Below are 22,256 nucleotides of genomic sequence, written 5' to 3' on the forward strand. Positions count from 1 at the left end.
TCCAAGGAAAGCCTCTCTCAAAATAGTTTTGTTGCGAAGAGAAAATGGCATTTATGCACTTTGGCAGAAACTGTACTCTGAGCCATGTTCAATTTTGAAACTTGAATGGAAAAATCCACCCCATGGAGAAGTCAACCACATAGGATCCCAAGCTGAGTCTATCTTTAGAAGAAGAAAGAGGCATCAACAAGGCATAGAGCTCTGGGGACATCTGAGAGCTTATGCATGCTGTGTCTGGCATACAACAATAAACATGTGCAAGAAGGCAAAGCAGGAAACATGCCCTTGGCAAAGTGTCTTTACATAACCAGAATTTGGCTTTGCATTAGCCTACTTAGACGACAGTTTCACAAATTAAAACAAAACAAACAACAACAACAAAACCCACTTTATTTTACTGATTTACTCATTACATCATAATATTCCTTTACTTTGGGAATCCTTTATAGTTTGGATTAGAAGCTTCTGCCTTAGTCAGGTCCTAAAGGCAGTGTCTCATCTTCCAGTCCCCCACCATTATGTAGTCAGTGTTTCTGTGTTCTCACTGGTGTCATGGGGTAGGGTGGGGTCTCATTTTGCTTAGTTCTTTCAGTAAAGACTACTCAGCCAGCCACATGTGAATCACAGTAGCTGGTTTAAAGCCTTTTGACTCAGTAGCAATTCCAGGTGTTAAAGGAATGTCTGGCCGCATCAGTAGTTATTTCTCAAAAAATTCAGTGTTGTGCTAAGTTGCCCCACCCCAACTGGGAAAAGTTTTCTATTTTCATACCCAATTACCTCTGTAATATGGGAGGCTGCCCCAGCATATCAGGGCTAGAATGAATATGTTTGTCCTGTTTCAGGTCAGAGGTTCTAAATGTCGTAAAGAAGGGCTACTATAGTAGTAAGGAGATGCTGATGGCCAACAATCATCAGTAGAAGGCAGGACCTATCTCTGAGAGTCTTGTCCAAAGCCTTCCTATGATAAACGAGCATCCCTCATTTTTGAGGGATGCATGTCCTCATAGGCCTGAGTCACTTTACTGAGTAATTCTTTTAGTTTCTTACAACAATTTTTGCTTTTGGAATGTAAGACAGGATGAACTGTAGGGTGCCCTATCTTTGGCACCCGAAATTGGTAGCTCTTCTTTCATTCAATCCATTGCTAGCCAGTGGAGCTCCTCAGCCCCTTCTCTATCTACTTCATGGTGATATATTTTCCAAGAGATTATTTTTTTTCGTTCCATGTCACTTGGTCTTAAGTAGACCTACCTTAGGTCATCATGATAGATCTCTTCTATCAGGAGATCTATTCCTCTTCATCAGGAAGAAGTCAGGGAATCTATCTGAGACCCTCCTTCCTGGAAGGCAGCTGGATTGATGAAAAATCTCTACTTTTCCATCTCTGAACTCTTTATAGCAGAGGAATGCTGACTCCATAAGTCAGACTGAAAGCCATGTGATTTCATGTCTCCCAAGTGGCCTTCAGGGTTTACGGTGAACCACTTCAGTAGATAACTGGCACAGTCTTCAGTCTGAGGGGGGAAAATATCATTTAAATATAAAATAAAGGTATTTTATGATGCTTCACACACAAAAAAGGTAGATTAGATCTAAATCTGTCTTTATACTAAGAACTTGTACTGTGGTCTTGTTGAGAGGAGTCAAAGACTCTTCTTCAGGAGGGTCCAAAAGTGGAACAAAACTTATTAGTGGGAAATAGTTTTGGTCCGGTTCTGTTATCGAGGAAGTGAATGGGGGGAATAGCTTCTGAGTCTTTGTAAGCAAATATCTTGTTTGCTTTTTAAGGGCAAGCTGTTAGTTGCTTAGACTTGGGTTCTGAATCAGATTTGGGAACTGAGCTCTCAGTCTGAATTCTGCTGCAGTAAATATAAGCATGTATTTGGTCAATAATATATATCAGCACATAAATGAGCCCTTCATAAGTCTGCAGGGAATTTTAACTTCTGCACTACTGCAATTAACCGTAATTTATGTGATCATCCCCCAAATCAATGAATAGCAAGGGAGTCCCACATGCTGGAAGAGTTTGCTTATATTTGAGTTATTACACAAAGTTTATTGTTTGTTTTTATCTGCAGCCTCCACCTCAGATTTATGACAAACAATTGGATGAAAGAGAACACACCATTGAAGAATGGAAAGGTGACTCTACCACTTAAGTATACATTTTGTTTTATTGAAACTCAGAAATCATCTTTGAGGCATCTCCCTTTAAAGCAATTTAGTAACAGATTCTTTCATAATCACTATCCTTATACCAATTTGAAAGCTCTCAAAACTTTATCTATCTTTTCATACTAATAACAATATTGCATTTACTCAAGAATGAAAGGAATTAATTACTAACACATTTTAAGATAGTACCGATTGTCAAAGTATTTGTCATGGTGGAGGGCAGGCTTCAATTCAAAATTTCAGAAGGACACATTCCATGTTTGTACCTAAAATTATCACATAAAATAAACAAAATTATGTCTAAGATAGCCTTAGACATTAGAAAATACAAGATAGTTAATATATAAGATAAGATAGTTAATATATGAATTCATGGACTTCATTTATAGGACTTGAAAATTTAAATAGAAAAAATATATATCTAAATGGTTTATTTATCCTTCAAAGTAAGAAAATAATGAATAAACACATTAGTTCATTTTTTTCACCAGAATTCTTCCAAGCACATAATATATGGTCAAGATTACACTCAGGATGAAATAAACCAGAAACTGTGAAGAATTGTTAAACTAATATAAATAACTACAGAGTAGAATAAATATGAAAAACTAAATGCAGATCATAACAAACCATTAGGTTAAAATGAGGAGGAATATAAATGGAATATCTGAAGAAAAGAAATATTTTAGCTGCTTTGAAGGAATTAATCACTATAAGTTGGGGAGGAAAAACAGGAAAATACCAGTATAGGCACATACAGGGAAAACAAAGGGTAGAAATGGTCAAAAAGTTTTATAACGATAGCAAAGAGATTTCTCTAGTCAAGGGGTCTGTTGGAGAATATGGAAAAATGAACATCTTCTGTTTGTATGTGTTCATACAAATAGTGGACCAAAGTAAATAAAATTGCTAAATGATAGACAGAAAAGACTTGATTTGGTCTAATAAGGACCAGAAGTTACTCTTAAGGGTTTGTGTGTAAGTAGCTACTAGGATATAAATATCACTTGAGGATGAATATGGACTAAATTGGAAACTGGAAAAAGAAATACTTGTAAAGACAATGATTATATAAATTGCAACCTGTTGCCAAGCAAGAGTAAGTAGCACTGAGTTTTAGTTAAAAGGGGAAAATTAAAAGAAAGAAGATATAAATGTTTAACTCTAGCAAAGAAAAAGCTAGACATGGTTGCCAGTTTGGGAATAAAATGCAATAATTGTTATAATGTTGGGTTTAACCAAGTTTGGTTTTACAAACCCAAGATTTGAGTCAAGCAAAAAATGAAAAATGAAGAAAGAGTTGGAAAATTATTGGGAAGCAGTAGTTTAAAGTCAGGAGGGTGTATGTCTTAGGGAGTGAATATAGAAGAAATACGGAAGCTCAAAACCGAGCCATTAAATAAAGTTCTTAAGAGATAAAGTTAGATGGCATTAGAAATTCCCCAAAGAATTCAGAACCAAGTAAAATGTGTATTCTTCACACATTTGTTTGGTCAAATGCTTTATTGAGCACTTAGTTTTGCCAGGTTCTGTGATATTATAAGAAAATGTAGAAATAGAAGAGTAAAAGAATCCCAATTGATTTGCAGTTAATGCATCAAAATGTTATTATTTGTCATCAACTAGTAAGTTTATCCTGCGTATTAAAAAGAAATTTGTTTTTTATGGCACTGTTATTTGTTTCTTACAGAACTTATCTACAAAGAAGTAATGAATTCAGAAGAAAAGACTAAAAACGGTGTTGTAAAAGGACAACCTTCTCCTTCAGGTACTCACTCTCAGTGAATAAGTAATAAACCAGTACTTGGGTTTTTTTTTTTTTTTTGGGTTTTTTTTTTTTTTTTTTTGGCCTTGAGGAGGAATCGCAGCCAATAACATTGCTAATAGAGCATGTGAACTAATATCTCGTGATTATTTCTGTCTCGTGACTTTCCTTTTTTTTTTTTTTAAGATTTTATTTATTTGTCAGGGACAGCGAGAGCACAAGCAGGGGGAGCAGCAGGCAGAGGGAGAAGCAGGCTCCCTGCTGAGCAAGGAGCCCACTGCAGTCTGGATACCAGGACCCTGGGATCATGACCTCAGCTGAAGGCAGATGCTTAACCCACTGAGCCGCCCATGAGTCCTCTCTAGTGATTTTCACCCCATTCCTTTTGATATTTAGTGTGGCATTCATTCTAATTCTGATTATGATGACTAGCAGAAGAGTTCTTTCAGAATTATTTTAAGATAAGGTGTATCTTGAAGAAATGTTAACGTGGGCTGGTTAACGGATAACTGCTCCTCATCAAAACACAGCCATCATGCGCTCTACCACATCAGTGTAGAGGTCAGGAATCCCTCCAGCCAAAGCCCCTTTCCTCAGTCACTCCAGTGTTGCAGCTCTTCCCAAGGCTGATGTGACAGTAGTTAAAGCATCTGCTAATATGGGTTCTGATTAAAATCAGCATGGAAAATCTCTCAGTTCGCCATCTACAGAATCAAACACACATTTGTATATAAACTGTACATATTTTGCTGATCCTAATAATGTGCTTTAGGATTACTTGAGATAATTTACTTACACCCAATGCTAATATATTTTTCCTAAGACCTATGTTCTAAATGTAAAAATATATATATATATATATATATAAAGTATTAGAAAGTGTGATAGCTTATCTCTAGCTTTAAACTACACTCAACTCATGCTGGCAAGAATGTAGACTGCAAATGATTAGTTGTTTAGAGGAAAATGGATTTGGTGCCCTACCTTTGATAAAAATATTTTTCTCGTGCACTTTAAATTGTTTCAGGAAAAAAAATGTAGGATGAATTAATCAATTCTTCATACTGATACTACTCTTTAAATAACTGGTTTGCACCCAAATCACTATAATGCCCAAACAGATACAATTCAGTTATGACATGTTTTTCTCATTTGAATCAAGCCCAATTCTATTACAAGTCTTTCTTTCCCTCAAAGAAGGCGAAGGCAATCACTGGGGTTGTCTGCCCACCCTGCTCATTCATTCTGCATCCAGATTTATACAGGTCTGTAAAAGTCATACCAAACTTTTCTGCATGTTCTGTCTGCTGCTGATTAAGGAACCCAAAGACCAAATCTAACAGCCTCAAGACACCACCTGCTAAGGCAGAAAGGCTCCTTGTTTTAAGAATTTCCATAATGACCAGAACATGTTTTACTCTAATCATTAAGCAGTCAAAATACCAAAAAAAAAAAAAAAAAAAAAAAGTCAAAATATAAGATCCAGTGAAGGTGACTTAGGAGCTCAGGTTAGGACTAGACCAATTTTTTTGCAAGGACTCTTCTATTCATCTTTAAGTCAAGGTATCTATTCTTTCCTTTTTTCAGAGAGCTTGGGATCATACCAACCACTTCAGGACATCCCAACTTCTGCTTGTTTCCTCTTCCTTTTTCCCTCAGCCCCAACCAGGTCTCCACAGCAGTTCATCTGTGATGACATAAAATCCACAATTTTCTTTTCAATACTTCCACAACACTTCCACAAAAATCCTATTCTCATGACTCATTTTATGCCAACTGTACAGTTTAGGGAAGGCAAAAAGAGACTGAGGATGGTACAAGTGAGATTAATTATTCATTAAAGGGATGGGATGTGTGGTCTGCCATACAAAGAACTTTCTAAATATTTGGTAAGGGAATGCAGTTTGTATATAATCAAGGCATAAGTCTTTAATCATTAAAACCATAATTCTTATACAAAAAGAAAGTGAGTACATGTAGAAATTTCCTTTAACTCATTTATGAGGGAAATGGCCAATTGGCAAAGGTAGTTTAATGAAGATATGAGTAATTAGGATTTATGTGGTCTGTGAGAAAAAGAGGATTACTGAAATAAGATCACCAAATTAAAACAAAAATTACAAATGTCCTGCAGGACAACCAAACCTATCTCTGTGGTTATTTTTTCTACCAGGCAGAAAAAAATAAATGATAGTTCATTAGTTTTTTACAGGTTTGCAGTGCTGTAAAACATCTAGCTTCTAATCAGTTATGTATATTAAGTCAAACAAGGTTATGTTCCACAAAACAGTCAAACGACCATTAGGTGGGCATTTTACAAAAGGCTCAAGTGTGTGATATTAAAAGGTTGCATAGTCATTTTCCTCCCTAATCCCACATGTTGGATATTCTGAATAGTATCTAAAGTTAATCACATATACAACTGTGTCCTCTGAATAGGGGGCCAAAGTCTTGACCAAGTAAACCCTTAAGTTTGTAAGAAATACATTTAAGGTGAATAAAACCAAAGACTAGTTTATATAACAGTTTGTTATTTCTGGAGGGGCTGGAAAATAAAGCCATTCTACTTAATCATTTAATGATAAATATAACCTAGTCTTAGATAATTAAAACATTGGGCCAGGGTGTATGAAATTGTTGCCAATTCAGATTCAATTTATTTAAGATCAAACATATCATTCCATTTAGATTCACCAACCCCCCCCCAGGAGTAAATTTTTCTCTCATTTTTCCCATTTATTAATGGAAGCTCTATTTTCTCAGCCTCCCAGTCTGAAACCCTGACTGACCTTTTACTCCATACTTATATTATCTCTGACAGTCACTTTTTATATCCTAAAAATTCTGCTTGCTGGATGTCTTATATCTAATCGCTACCAATCTTTCCCATTAACACCACTATGATTAAAGTTTTCCTGAAGTAATCTTTGTGACTTTAGTCTCTACCTAAGTTGATCTTTCAAGACTAGAAGTCTGGAAATGTCACTGATAAGTGCACTCCAGTGGCTTTGCGTTGTGTACGGTTTAAGCCTACTAACCCTTCCCTGACATTGATGCCCTCTTAATATATGCCCAGTTTCTCCACCTTTCGCATTACACCTATTGTAGGGTCCTATATACCACTATTTTACTTTATTGGACCCCTGCCTTTTAGAAAGCTGCCCATTCTAAATCGTTCTCTTATCAAGTTCTACCATTTCCCAAAATATTTTTCATATCTGTCCTAAATGACTTTTCATATTTCTCAAAGAATAAGATAGTTCCTTCTTACCGGTTCTACTAGTCCCTATATTTTAAATAGTGTTTTATAACCTCTTATTGATTATAAATTCAACTGAGAAGAAAGACTGTATGTATCCATCCTTGTGTGCCATGCAGTGCCTAAGTATTGTGCCTTGCATATAATAGTAGCTTGATAAATACTTATTAATTTGAAAATTGCTGCTCAGGTCTTCCTTTACCATGTTTCTTGGTGCTATTCCAAAGACGGAATTCAAAACAGGATCTTAGCTTTCATACAGTATGCAATTCAATATGCTCTTATGCCAAGAAGTGTTTATTTGCCCTATTGGTTGCCATAAAGAGACATGAGTCAAGTATCAAGTATGTAAAGGTTTGCTTTCAGGTGGTTATTCGGTTATTTATTTATTCTGGAAAATGCATATTCCTAAATTTTTTGTGGTCTTGTTTATTGTGTTAATGATTAACATGCCACTGAAAATATGCCTCTTAGGACCTATGTACAAGTGAGAAGGCTGAGCCATTTTTTTTAACCATTATAGCTACCTATAACTGTCATGAAATACCTACCTTGTACATGTGCCCTAAACTATAGTTGACTGGCTTAATCAGTTTGTAGTTAAAATGATGTGGGTTCAGTCTTTTCACTACCTGACTTGAAAGAAGAATATTCATGGCTTAATTTTGAGAAATCATACATATACTATGTATCACATGATATAATGATGTATGATGTGATGTGTTGTATGTGTTTGTATGTGAAGCATAGGACACCTTTATGCAGGGGCTGACTACTAGCTCCTGAGAGCCAGTTGTCTATAACCCTCCCAACTCTTAAGTTTTTTCACCTTGTTTTAGTAGCTTGGAATCCACCATGCAGGATTTTAGATATAGAAATTGGCTGACTCTACAAATCAGGGCCATTTTTTTCTCCCTGGAAAGCCAATTGTTGATTTTTTATGGACATACCACTGTGTGTGTGTGTGTGTGTGTGTGTGTGCGCACACACACATGTGCACATGTGCACGCACACATAATACATATATATGCAGTAGACGGTGCTGGGAAAAAAGCAATTACTAAGAAAACTTGAAAAGTCAGCTTTTTTGCATTCTTCATTGTATTCAGCTTTCATCATTACTGTTTTCATATCATATTTTATTTTGTGAAGAGCTGGGATGAAGTGATATTACAACATAGACTTCCTTATTATTAAGTCATGGCAACCCTGGGAACCTGACAGCAAGAGAATAAGTTAAAGCAGTTTCTAGTGACAAATTGTTCTAATACCCAAATTCATGTTTTAGTGATACCTTTAAAATATAAATAGGAAGTTAAGTGTGCATTTGCAGAACAATATATAGGTTTGAAATTTATTGATGGAATTGTATATCAATAAGAAATAAATCTTAACTTCAGATATGTTTCTAAATAAATAATTGTACTCCCTTCTCCTATCTGATTTCATTTGCATAGTGATTTATTTCCAAGAATAACATGGCTGCTTGCTTTCTGAATTGATTTGTAAAGACTGCTAAGGGAAAAGTAGTCCAAGTATAGAAATTAATTTTCTTCTAAAGCATTTGTTATAAAATATTAAAACTAGAACAAATATAGGAGGGCATCTATCCAAAATTTCTTAGCCTGTTCACCACCCCTGTTCCATCCAAGAAGTAAGCCTCCCATAAATAACAATGACTCACCAAAATAAAGATGCTTAGTATCAGGATGGGTAGAGATTTTTCAGAGTCTCTCAATGGCAGATAAAATTTTCTAGGTGACTTTAATAGACAACACCCCCCACCACCACCACCACGACTCACCATACTCCATATGCTATGGCAGTGTGCCATTAAAAATCAGAGTCAATGATCTAGTCCAGTAGTTACTATTTTTTATTTAAAAATCTTAGCCCCAAACAAGTTGAGAGTCAAGATGATGCATAAAAAGAAGGGAATATATCTCAGTGATTTTTTTTTTAAATTTTAGTATTTCTTCTATTTCTCTGTGTCTATTTTTTGTATGTGAATGGGTCAGGAAAATAATTTCCTTTTAAAAAGCTGAACATTTTGGGACGCCTGCGTAGCTTGCCTGGCTAAGCATCTGCCTTCGGCCTGGGTCATGATCCTGGGGTCCTGCGATCAAGTCCTGCTTTGGTCTCCCTGATTGGTGGGGAAACTGCTTCTCTTTCTGTCACTCCCTCTGCTTGTGCTCTCTCTCTCTCTCTCTTTTTCTCCCACTCTTTCTCTGTGGCAAATAAATAAATAAAATCTTAAAAAAAAAAAAGGCAGAACATTTTCCCTGAAATACTTAATATCTTTTGGCTACATATAGAAATATGTATAGAAATATGTTTAGAAAATTTCATTAGCATAATGTCTTTTCATGAAAGCTTTTTTTTTTTTTTTTTGGTCACATAGAGTTGAAAGTAACCTACTGTTCCTCATTTGCAACCCTATTACTATTTTCGGTTACTTTTTTTTTTTTAAGATTTTATTTATTTATTTGACAGAGAGAGATCACAAGTAGACAGAGAGGCAGGCAGAGAGAGAGAGAGGGAAGCAGGCTTGCTGCTGAGCAGAGAGCCCGATGCGGGACTCGATCCCAGGACCCTGAGATCATGACCTGAGCCGAAGGCAGCGGCTTAACCCACTGAGCCACCCAGGCGCCCCTTCGGTTACTTTTATTAGCATTTTTAGTGACAAATTTATAGCATTTAATAGCATTTTTAGTGACAAAAATTTTAATGCTTTATTGATGGCAAATTTTTAAAAATGCATTTCTCTACTGGTCTCTGAAAAAAATATAGAAGGAAGGCGTATTTATCACACTGCTAGGGTATCCTGGGTAAGTGGACGTTATAATCAAATTCAAGTCAGTTCCATTCAATTTAAGGGATTTTCATAGACTGTTTGGCAGTAAATTAACAATTTGAAGCCAAGGTCCATGTCTTGATTCTTCTATTTGTGCTTGGTTTTATGGTTTACAAAGTTTATTTATTACCCACATAAAAAGAGACCTGAAAGGACCATCCAACAAAGCCAGAGTGGCTGCAATCAAGAGGGTATTTGTTATAGTGGAATGGAAGCAGTCATACAGAAGCAAAGTTTTTTATGCAAGAGTGAGGGATTGGTTGATGTTTTACAGCCTTCTTTTTTAAAGGACTGGTTAATGGCATTTGCTAATTTCTATGGTTTAATTATCCTTATTGTGACCAATTTCAAGCTGCTGCTGTGACACCAGTGAAGGCAGAGTTGGAAAGAGACGCTGATGCTCATACTTGGCTCCCAGAAGCCACTGAATCCAGCTCTAGCACACTGCTAGACTGTACATGTGATCGCACCATCATAGCACTTTTCAGAGAGGACCCACTCTCATACAACAGGCAGTTGTAATAGGAATTTTATAGGGGAAACATTAGAAGAAAAGATCTTTCTTAATGAATCTGTGCTATAAAAATTAGGAACAACAGTCTTTTTGAAACCATAGAAATACAGCTGATAAAGATTCTGAACTTTGAATAATTGAATACTAACTGTAATTTGCTTTCAACATTGATACAATAAAGGCAGGACCATCCCATTATAGAAGATAGCCAGCGGGTGAACAAAGGGAGAATAAAGACAATGCTAACAAAATGATTTCCTTCAGCCAAAAATAGGTTAGCAGTTTCACTAGTTTCATAGAAGGGAAAAACTTGCTTTCCCTCACAAAACCTATCTAGAGGAGTACACACAAAAGAGACTCAGTGCTTTGTTAAACTGGTTACTTATCCTGTGCTGGACAGTAGAGATTGAGGAAGATAGGAGAAGTGAAGAAGTTTGATGAAAAGAGGTAAGAAGAAGCAAGGGAAACAAACATGAGGTAATCATGTAGTGAAACTCTGTGTAATAATGAGATGACTTACATGGCATAACACCTAGAATGTTTCACAAGTGTGTTGACAATACGCTGCTTATTAAAATAGGTGCAGTGGGAGTGCTGTGCAGTTTATAAGCATAATCTGCAGTATGATCCCTTCCATATGAAGAGCTTATTAAGCACTACTTTCAGTTTTGCTGCCTCCATTCAGTATTATTTATAGATGTAAATTTGTTTTTCTGGGAAAATGTCCTCAGTGTTCTTTGTATCAGTTTTCTAGCTGCCATTGTTGTAGGTTTCTGTTGATTTGTAAAAATCAAATTGTGTTCTTAGAAGGGAGCCTTGTCTCAGCTAGTTTCTATCTCACTCTTGAGTCAATATTCAACTTTAACTGTGACAATCAGATCATGTCCACATAACCAACTTCAGCCAGAAAAGGAGAAAAACCTTAGCTCAAGGGAAGACCAGCACTATTATGTAGAGATACTTTTAAATAGTTTTTTTTGTATTAAACCAAAATTTAATTTTAAAACTTCAAACTGATGATTTTGTCACAATTTAAATAAAGCACACTAACCAAAATCTTCCTCGTTAACATGGGCAGTTTGATTGTAACAGTCATCAGATGTATATGTCGTCATTTGATCCATTTGGTCTCCGATCCATCGACACTGAGATTTCCTATTTATTCAGTCAGTTGTAATTCTGTATATTAGCAATGATGGAGCACGGGGTATGGTGCATCAAAAAGAATAAAATACAAATTTAACAAAAAAAGGTGCAAACCCTCTACTCTGAAAACTACAGAACATTGTTGAAAGAAATTAGACCTAAATAATGAAAAGACATTCCATCTATTCACTGATTAGATTTAACGTTGTTTTGATGACAGTACTCTTCAAATTGATCTACAGATTAAACACAATATCCATCAGTCACAGCTGCCTTTTTCTTTGCTGAAATTGATAGTCTGTTCTTAAAACTCACATGGAAATACAGGGGATACAGAATAGCCAAAATAATCTTGAAAAAAAACCCCACAAATTTAGAGGATTCACACTTCCTGATTTCAAAATTTACTGCAAAGCTGCAGTGCTCACAACAGTGTGTTATTTGCCTATACGTATACATATAAAAATAAAATTGAGAGTCCCTTATGTTTATGGTCTATTGATTTGTTGCAAGGATTTCAAGACAACCCCATGCAAAGAATTGTCTTTTCAATGAATGGTACTAGGACAGCTAGATATCCACATGCAAAAGAATGAAGTTGAACTCCTGCTTCATTTGGTACATAAGAATGGATTAAAAATGGATCATAGAGTGAAGTGTAAAAGCTAAAATTCTAAAACTCTTACAGGAAAACATAGGAGTAAATTTTCATGATCTTGACTTAGGAAATGATTTCTTAGATATGACACTAAAAGCACAATGGCAAAAGGAAAAAAATAGGTAAATTCAACTTCATCACAATTAAAAATACGTGTGCTTCAAAAGACACCATCAAGAAAGTGAAAAGACAATCCATAGGATAGGAGGAAAACATTTGAAAATCTTGTGTAATGAGAGACTTGTATCCTAAATACATAAAGAACTCTTGCAATTCAATAATAAGAAGAAAATAACACAATTAAAAAATGACAATAGGATCTGAATTGACATTTTTTCAATGGCCAACAGGCACATGAAAAGATACCCAACATCATTAGCCATTAGGCAAATACAAATAAAACCACAATGAAATACCATTTAACATACTCTAGGATGGCCACAATAAAAGAGATGATCAGGAGTTCTGGAGAGGGTAAGAGAAAACTGGTAGGAGTGTAAACTGGTGTAGTCACTTTATTCCTCAAATGTTAAACATAGCTACTCTGCGATTTGCCGACTCCACTTTTTGGGTATTTACCCAAGAGAAAGAAAAACTTGTACATGAAAGTTCATAACAACATTATTCATAAAAGTCAAAAATAAGAACAGCTTAAATGTCTGTCAAATGCCCATCAACTAGTAAATAGGTAAACAAAAGGGAGATACCCATACAGTGGAACATTATTCAGGAGTAAAAAGGGATAAAGTATTGCTACATGCTACAGTATGAATGAACCTTGAAAACAATGTGCTATGTGAAAGAAGCCAGTCACAAAAGATCATGTACGATTCCGTTTATAAAGTAAGTCCAGAACAGGCAGCTTTATAGACAGAAAGTGCATTAGTCATTGCCTATGGCTGGTGGATAAGTAAGAAATAGAGTGCTGTTGGAGTGATGAAAATCTCACAAAACTGATTGTGATAATGGTTACACAACTTTGTGAATATCCTAGAAGTGAATGAATTATACAAATTAAATTTGTGAATTACATCTCAATAAAGCTGTTACAAAATGATACATAGGCAATATTTCATCTTTTAAGTAAAAACTAAATCTAAATGATAGTATCATAATTTTATTTTTATTTTTTAAATTTTTTAAAAGATTTTATTTATTTAAGAGATAAAGGATGAGAGAGAGAGCACAAGAGTGGGTAGGATCAGAGGGAAAAGCAGATGCCCCGCTGAGCAGAGAGCCTGACGTGGGACTTCATCCAGGGACTCCAGGATCATGACCAGAGCTGAAGGCAGTTGCTTAACCAACTGAGCCACCTAGGCATCCCAGTATCATAATTTTAAAGATTTTATTTATTTATTTGACAGAGAGAGAGATCACAAGTAGGCAGAGAGGCAGGCAGAGAGAGAGTGAAGCAGGCTCCCTGCCGAGCAGAGAGCGGGATGCGGGGCTTGATCCCAGGACCCTAAGATCATGACCTGAGCCAAAGGCAGAGGCTTTAACCCACTGAGCCACCCAGGTGCCCCTCATTTTTTTTTTAAAGATTTTATTCCAGTATCATAATTTTAAAGCCGTGCATAGTATGAGGATATGTCATCCAAGAGATGAATGGATGTATGAGCAAAGCCATCGCATTCTGTCAGCCCACAATTGTTTGAGACTTGTGTCTAGTTTTAATCTCTACGCTTTAATAAGGATGTGGAAAACTGAAGATTCTGAGCAGTCACTCAAAGTGATGCTAAATTATTACTGACCAAAGTTTATGAAAACACATAGGATTTTTGTATCAGTATAATTTAATCCAAATTGTGGAGTGAAGGGCAGACCTGGACACTTGGGCTATGTAAGGAAGTCAAATGTTGTCTCCCAGTATATGAAATTTACTAGTATACGTCAGGAGAAGAAATGAACTAGCTCTGCACCATATCTATAAAGGATACAATTAAGTAAAGTTGGAATAAATTGAAGCCAGGGAACCTTTACATTACACATTGTTCTGATAATAAGACTATTTACAGGAAGAAGAAAACAAGAGCTTTAATAGTCTAGAGACATTTAAGATTAGGAGATATTCATACTTTTTAGTGTTTAAAGAACATGAAAAACGCATAATCTTTTTTGTATATAAAATAATACAAGAATACAAAATAATATATACTAAATGATCACAATTAGAAAAACTTCATAGCAAAAACACTAGAGAGACATACACCCAAAGTTTAGCAGTTATTATTTATTTGAGGATCAGTGCCTATTGTCTTTTTTATTCTTTCAGATTCTCCATAATTTATATAAATATGTTTATAATCAACAAATAAAATTTTAAAACACTTACAAAATACATATGATTTTTCTTAGCTTATGTGTATGGGTCCTCTCCACATTTTGTCATATTTTCATCACATTTTTTCCATAGGGAAGAGATGTCTACCCAAAGAGCAAAGAAATTATTTTAACCTCTCCACTTCATAGATCTTTATTTCTGCCCTCTGGCAACCATCAGTTTGTTCTCTGTGTTTATAGGTCTGATTTTGCTTTTTGTTTGTTTGTTTATGCACTTGTTTTGTTTTTTTGATTCCACATATGAGTGAAATAGTATGGTCTGTCTTTCTCAGTCTGCCTTATTTCACTTTGCATAATAACCTCTAAGTCCATCCATGTTGTTCCAAATGGCACGATCTCATCCTTTTTAATGGCTGTGCAATATTCCATTACATATATTTTATATGTATATATAAATACCATGTATTCCACACATACTGTATTTATATATATAATACATATACCTACTATATATAGTATATATAAATACCTCATACCTCCATACCATACCATATTGATGTATATGTAAATACCACATATTCCTTATCCATTTATCTATCAATGGACACATAGGTTGCTTTCATATCTTGGTTATGGTAAATAATATTGTAATAAACATAGGGGTACATATATCTTTTCAAATTAGTGTTGTTTCCTTTGGGTAAATACTCGGTAATGAAATTATTGGATTATATGATATTTCTATCTTTTTAATTTTTTGAGGAACCTCCATAGCATTTTTACACAGTGGCTGTACCAATTTATATTCTCATCAACAGTACATAAGTGTTCATTTTTCTCCACATTCTCATCAACACTTGTTATTTCTTCTTCCTTTTTTTTTTTATGCTGGCCAATCTTACAAGGGTCAGGTGATGTGTCTTTTTGGTTTTAATTTGCACTTCTGTGATGATGTGGAGCATCTTTTCATAGGTCTGCTGGCCATCTGTATGTCTTCTTTGGAAAAATGTCTATTCAGGTCCTCTGCACATATTTTTAATCAGATTGCTTTTTTGGTGTTGAGTCATAGAAGTTTATAGATTTTTTTTCTGATTTATTAGATCTTTATGATAACACTACTGTAACTTATTTTTAATTTGTTATTTTTTCACCAGATATATTTTGCACACTATATTTGCTCAAAAGAGATAACATTTTAGTGAGAATTCTTCATCTCTGATTTTATTAGATTATTTATACTATAGATATTTTTAATCACAAGCTATTTCACAAGGCATGCATTTTACCACCTGGATTGCTTACATATAAAGAATATATAAAGAGGAAAAGTAAACTGTTTCCAGGGTGTTATGGTTAATTATATTTTATAATGCCTCTGGCTTATCTCTCCTTTGTAGTTCTCAAAGACCTAACTCAGCAAGTATTACTGAGTGATTACCCTGAGCAAGTTTCTTCTCAGAGTTTCAAAATCTTTATACTCCCACAGAGCAGATAAATAAAATACTTTTTCAAATTAATTTGATAATTCAGAACTTTTGTTTGTAGATCACCAGGTAAGCAAGCGAGCTAGAAAGTAAACACACAATCAGAAAGTGTGCTCTAGCGTGGAGCCTACTTTAAAAAAAAAGTGCTCTGGCTTCTTCTTCTATTATTGTTGTTGTTGTTGTTATTATTATTGTTATTATTATTATTATTATTATTTTGTATTTAGTTTATAGTAACTTTCACTGAAAGTCCTACTTAGCTATATGGATTTTAAGTTTGATATCACATTAATGACTATAATAATATTTACTTAATATGCCTTCATTTCTCAAGAGCTGTAGTCTCCAAGTAATTGTGATTTCTGCTCAGCCCATATTTTTGGAATAGGACCCTTACATGTGTTTGTTTTATAAAGCCCTGCACTAAAACATCCAGGTTCAGACTGTTACATTAAAAGGTCTTGCTTCCTGGGTGGCTCAGTGGGTTAAAGCCTTTGCCTTCAGCTCAGGTCATGATCTCGGGGTCCTGGGACCAAACCCCACATCCGGATCTCTGCTCAGCAGGGAGTCTGCTTCCCGCCCCGCTCTGCCTGCCTCTCTGCCTACTTGTGATCTCTCTCTGTCAAATAAATAAATAAAACCTTTAAAAAAATAAAAAATAGAAGGTCTTGCTCACCTTCCTTCTCAATAGGACTGTGGTCTTCCCAACCTTTGACTAGACAGCATCTAGGCGCTTTTAAAAAATGCAAATGCTTTGGCCTCACTCAGGCTAATTATATGACAATATTGGAGGTGGGAGGGGTGACTGGGTTTTTTATTTTTTGTTTGCCTGCCTTTGTTTTCTTTTAAGGGCATTACAGGTGGTTTGCAAGGTAGAATAACTTGTGACTAGGGACTCTGTCTTGTTATATTTCGATTTTCACGATCTAACATAGTGCCCTGGATTAGTTGTTCTTAAAAGGCTTGTTGAATGAGTGATGGACTAAACATCACCTCTTGTATTTGCCCAGGCCTGCATCTTGAGTCGCATGAAGTTGGGTTGAGTTCCAGATTTAGTCATGTTGGTCTTCATTTTCTTAGCACAGGTGCAGCAGTGAACAGCAGCGAGAGTCTCCCTCCATCTTCGTCCGTCAATGACATCTCCTCCATGTCCACCGACCAGACCCTGGCATCTGACACTGACAGCAGCCTGGAAGCTTCAGCAGGACCCCTGGGTTGTTGCAGGTGACTAGCCGCCTGCCTGCGAAACCCAGCGTTCTTCAGGAGATGATGTGATGGAACACACACAGACACACACACACACATGCACGCGCACACACACATGCAGACACACACACACACACACACACACACACACACACACACCTCTAAGAAAATGGCAAGGGAGAGAATCCGAGCCTAAAATTGAAACCAATCTTTCAGCCTGCTTCTTCTCCGGAGTTCTGTATTGCAGCTAAGCTAAATGTATATTTAACTTCTAGTTGCTCTTGCTTTGGTCTTCCTCCAATGATGCTTCCTACAGAAAGCAACTCAAACACAATTAGAAAAGCCTTTTCCATAAAGTGTAATTTTAATGGCTGCAAAACCAGCAACCTGTAACTGCCCTTTCAAATGGCATGACAAGGTGTGCAGTGGCCCCATCCAGCATGTGTGTGTCTCTATCTTGCATCTACCTGCTCCTTTTGGCCTAGTCAGATGGATGTAGATACAGATCCGCATGTGTCTGTATTCATACAGCACTACTTACTTAGAGACGCTACTGTCAGTGTCCTCAGGGCTCTACCAAGATGTCATGCACTGGGGTACCACATGGTCCATTTCATGTGATCTATTACTCTGCCATAAACCCATCTGTAATATATTGCCAGTATATAAGCTATTTAGTTTGTTAATTGATTAAGCTGTATGTCTTATAAGAAAACATGTAAAGGGGGAAAATATGGGGGGAATGAGCTCTCTTGGACCCTTGAAGATGTAGCTTCCAAATCTGAACTGATTAAATGGCACCTGTATACCAATTTGTAGAAAGAACATATGTGATGCTTATGTACAGTGTGGGGGCGGGAGGGAGTGACAGTTTCCAGGTACTAAACGGTTTGGCCTTTAGAAGGAAGGTGGGAAGAAAAGCTGACAGTCTTTTCTCTGACAGTGAGCAGGTAGGAGAGACTCGAGCATAGCATTACGGTGAGGAAGACCTCCAGGAGATTATTACCCAGACACCAGGAGACACCGGCATCCATGTTTTAGACAGTAGACCCCATTTGTCATTTACAAATTATGTGTCCCAACTGGAAAGGGCATGGCAGGTGGAGAGGCAGGGTTACAGAGTCCATATCTGATGGTAAAAAAAAATCCCTCCCTGTAACAGAGTGGAGTTGCCTCTGGATGATGTCCTTAACAGGAAATGAACCTACATAGACTATTTTCTGACTGTGGGTTGTGTTTTCCGTAAGTGTGCTACTTCCCAGGTTTATACCCTGCACGGTTTTAAGAAATGTTAGTTTCCTCTTCTGGAATAATATATATATATATATATATATATATATATATATATATATATAAATTTCTTAAAAACAAACAAACCCAAAACAAAGGGGTGATCCTCAGGTCAGCATTGGAAAACATTTCCACAGACATTTCTATTCCTCGGGGGTTTCCCTGACTCCTTACTATGGCTGATGTTTCATGTTTATTTATTTTCATAAATTCAGACAATTCAAGAAGGGCTGATCATCTGAGTTTTGTACTGCAGTTGATGTGACAGCAATAACTCTCCCCATAAGTTACTGCTGCTAAATAGCTTTAGCAATATGAGTCTGTCTCAAAAGCCATGAAGCATTTGTGTCAATGTTTAGCGAAATCACCTGAATTTAGTTCAAATCAAATGAAAGTGCTCTCCCGAGCACTTGAGAAGGCACTGTGAAACATCTTGGTTATATACAAGGCAATCCCAGGGAGACTTCTCAGCAATAACAGGGGCCAGGGGGAGGCTTCCCTTCTTGCTCACTTCGGTGAAGTGCCCATCACAGCTCTTTGCACTCTGACCATTTTGGTGCTCGCCGACGTGGTGGTGGTACTTCACCTGAAGAAGAAGTGAAACACATGAAAAGGAAGGTTGATGAGTGGCTATGACTGGCGAATGGAATCCCTTCAAAAATAGGGCAAACAAGAATGCCGTGCTCTGAAAACTGCCTTAAATACAACAATAGGGAAGCTCTGTCTCTTTCAAGCAATAGAGCCAACCCCCAGCATCACCATGTGAGCAATGCTGCTGTTTATGAGATTGCTTCACAGTAGGATGCGTGACAAGAGGTCATTTGTGTAAAATGGGGAGAAAAAAACCACATTAGCTTGTGCAGCTTGTCCCCTGGAATGAAAGTGGCCCAGCTTCTTTCTCTTGCTGCCAATCTTTTTGGTTAATATTGCGGATGACCTGATTTTTAAAGTACCTTCGCATTCACATGGGCTCGCTCTCTCTCTCCTCTGTCACACTTCCCATCCTCCACTTTTTAAAAGTTCTCTGATTCCCTCATCCTTTACCTCCTTTCTCTGTATTTTTCTCTTGCTATGACTGTGTCCTCTCTACGCCTGACTTTCTAGAACATGGGATTAAGTGCAGGGAACAGGCAACTGTTTGAAAGAAAGTAAGTCGCAAAGGTAATTTCATCAGCCACAAAATGATATTAAAAGCCTGAAGGAGCCCTCCAGCCAGCATCTTAGAAGTGCTTGACAGTTAGACTATTTTTCATGGGTGCAGAAGTGGTGATTTCTTTTCACTCAGATTAAGCCAAACGAGAACCAGGCAATGCTCCCCTGCTATGCCCACCTTCCCTAAACTCTGCTAGTCTGATTGATCTCTCCTGCTGTATGGCCCTTGGGTGCCAGTTACCTTTAGCCACATCACCCTTATGGCCAAGAAAAAATGCAATAAATCCTTCAGATTGAAATCTCATGTACAAATGAAGAATTTGGCTTCTTGCTACTTATAGGATTAATGGTACCAGGTAATCAAAGCCAATAGGTAATTAGACAACAGGAGGATCATCATTTCAAAAGCTCACCAGCCCTTCACCATCTTGGGTCCACTTTATTATAATACAGATTTTCAGGAGGTGATTCTGTTATTATCAAATTCTCGGAATGTATTAGGTTCTACAGTGAGCCTTTTCTTTAAAAAATAAGTATTTCCTATAAAGTCACCTGTTAATTCCAAAGGACTTCTTGCTTTTCAGACTTGGAAGTGTCAAGTCACCTGGAACTATATTCCTGGGAGAAGGAAGGTCCTGCCTGTGGTTGGGGTTCATTTGGTAATGTGAGGTTGACAGTCTGAGAGGCCTAACCTTGGCTCACTTCTATAGGGATGGTTTAATGATCCTTAATGATATGTTCTGTAGTCTTTTGTAGGAGAAATGGCTGTGTGCCCATATGCATGCAGGAATTAAATTGTTGGGAGAGCTTGGTAAAACCACCACCACTTTGATGTGTCGATTTGTTTTTCGGTCAGTGTGTTCATTTTAAAAAAGAGATGCATTGGCCTTACGACCAAATTTCTTCTTGTGGAATAAGAACCGCTAATAATCTTGCATCTTCAAGACTCTGATGACTGAGCTTTGTAGGAATGTATACTTGAGGTGGACCCAGTCCTGGCTGATTCCCTCCAACGGGAGTAAACTATTTAATTGAAGGCCAAGGCAACAGTTTTTGTTCAATCTGCTACCATGATAAGAAAATATGACTTAAGGATACTGATAGTAGCTGACTGGTAGATCAAGAAATAGGCCTTGACAAAGGGAATAAGTGGAATAGATGAGATGCGACTCCATCAATCCTTTTATGACCTGCCAGGGGAAAAATTAGCAAAACCGACTTTTAAATTTTAAATAGTCATCGCAAAGTCTAAATTCTACAAAATCTACTTCTTTTAATTCTCTTAACATATGACAATCGAAATCTTAAAAACATTATGCTCCATAAAGAATGTTGTCAGCCTGCTTTGCTGAAGAATTTATCTTCTACAGCTCAGAGAAAGGAATGATACTGTCCCAGCAATCTTCGATCCCAGTCACTTTGGGTCTGAAGAGGGACCCCACTCCCTACCCACAGGCTCCCCGCAACAATTTAATTGTGAGTCCTACATTTTCTACAGATAAAATTAAACCTAGCAGGGATACTCCTTTCTGTAAAACAAACAAACAAACAAGTTGCAATGTAAATAATTATATTAGTCATTTTCCATGTGACTAAAATACAAGATTTTGTTACTTGTTTTGGCACTTAGACAGTTCTTTGTCTGAAATGGGTTCACTCTGACCCATTTCCTTGGTCAGTCAAGTTGAAATGGAAGGCCTCTGTTTGTATGTGGACTCCTGTGTATCTAATTTATGATTATGTGGGACCAATGGCCAGTATATTCTAATGAACACAAATCTCCCAACCCTTGTCTAGCATTAAACTGTTCACCTTGCCATGTTTATCTTGCAACAAGACCTAACTTGCACATGCCTGTTATTCTGCATGATTGGACTCAAAGACTATTACCAATGATAAGAATTGTCCTGTGTCAGTGTTTATAAAATGGACTTAAAGCACACCCACATTCATATACACCTCACCCTTATAGTTCTAAGTCAACCCTGGAAGGCAAAACCATGCATGTCCAGTTTCCTTGCAAGGTCTTAGTGGTGAGAAGTGAAAGTCAGCCTGATGGATCAAATGCAATCTCAGTGATGTTTAATAAGGCTTTGAAATTATTTAAATCATATCTGTGTTCCTTCACATTCTCTTTTTCCTGTTTTTTCCCTTTATTTTCAAAATGTCGGTGGAACAAGAGGGTGAGTGGGGGGAGACCTTTGGATTTTTTGGACTCTTTGTAGGTGGATGCTGACTCATACATTGTGATTTCTGTTTCTTATGAATTATTAAAAACCAGAGCGAATCTGCTTCCCTCAACATAAAACCAAATGCAAATCCAGACTTTGTTGGAGTTTGCCTGTTGACAATGGTTATTGTGCTGCTCGTTGTCTTGGGTTTCATGTCCTGACAGGAGCTCTGAAGCATATCACATGATTTCATAGTATGGTTTGATTATACCAGGGAATAAATAAGAAACAAGGAATGA

General features: G+C 36.7%; 1 protein-coding gene across 9 annotated transcripts in view; it reads left to right on the forward strand.

Annotated features, from left to right (window-relative positions):
* MAPK10 (mitogen-activated protein kinase 10) overlaps positions 1-22,256 on the forward strand; it is a 321,579-nt gene extending 299,323 nt beyond the window's left edge. For 8 of the 9 annotated variants that reach the window (XM_045997787.1, XM_045997788.1, XM_045997786.1 and 5 more), the window contains 3 exons: positions 2,082-2,145; positions 3,869-3,946; positions 17,224-22,256. In XM_045997787.1, coding sequence (XP_045853743.1) covers positions 2,082-2,145; positions 3,869-3,946; positions 17,224-17,366 — 285 coding nt within the window. In that variant the 3' untranslated portion in view covers positions 17,367-22,256. Of the gene's footprint in view, positions 1-2,081; positions 2,146-3,868; positions 3,947-17,218 lie in introns of all 9 variants that reach the window. The other variant, XM_045997795.1, reaches the window with a different exon arrangement.

This window comes from Meles meles, chromosome 2 (assembly GCF_922984935.1).
Source record: "Meles meles chromosome 2, mMelMel3.1 paternal haplotype, whole genome shotgun sequence".
Lineage (NCBI taxonomy): Eukaryota > Metazoa > Chordata > Mammalia > Carnivora > Mustelidae > Meles > Meles meles.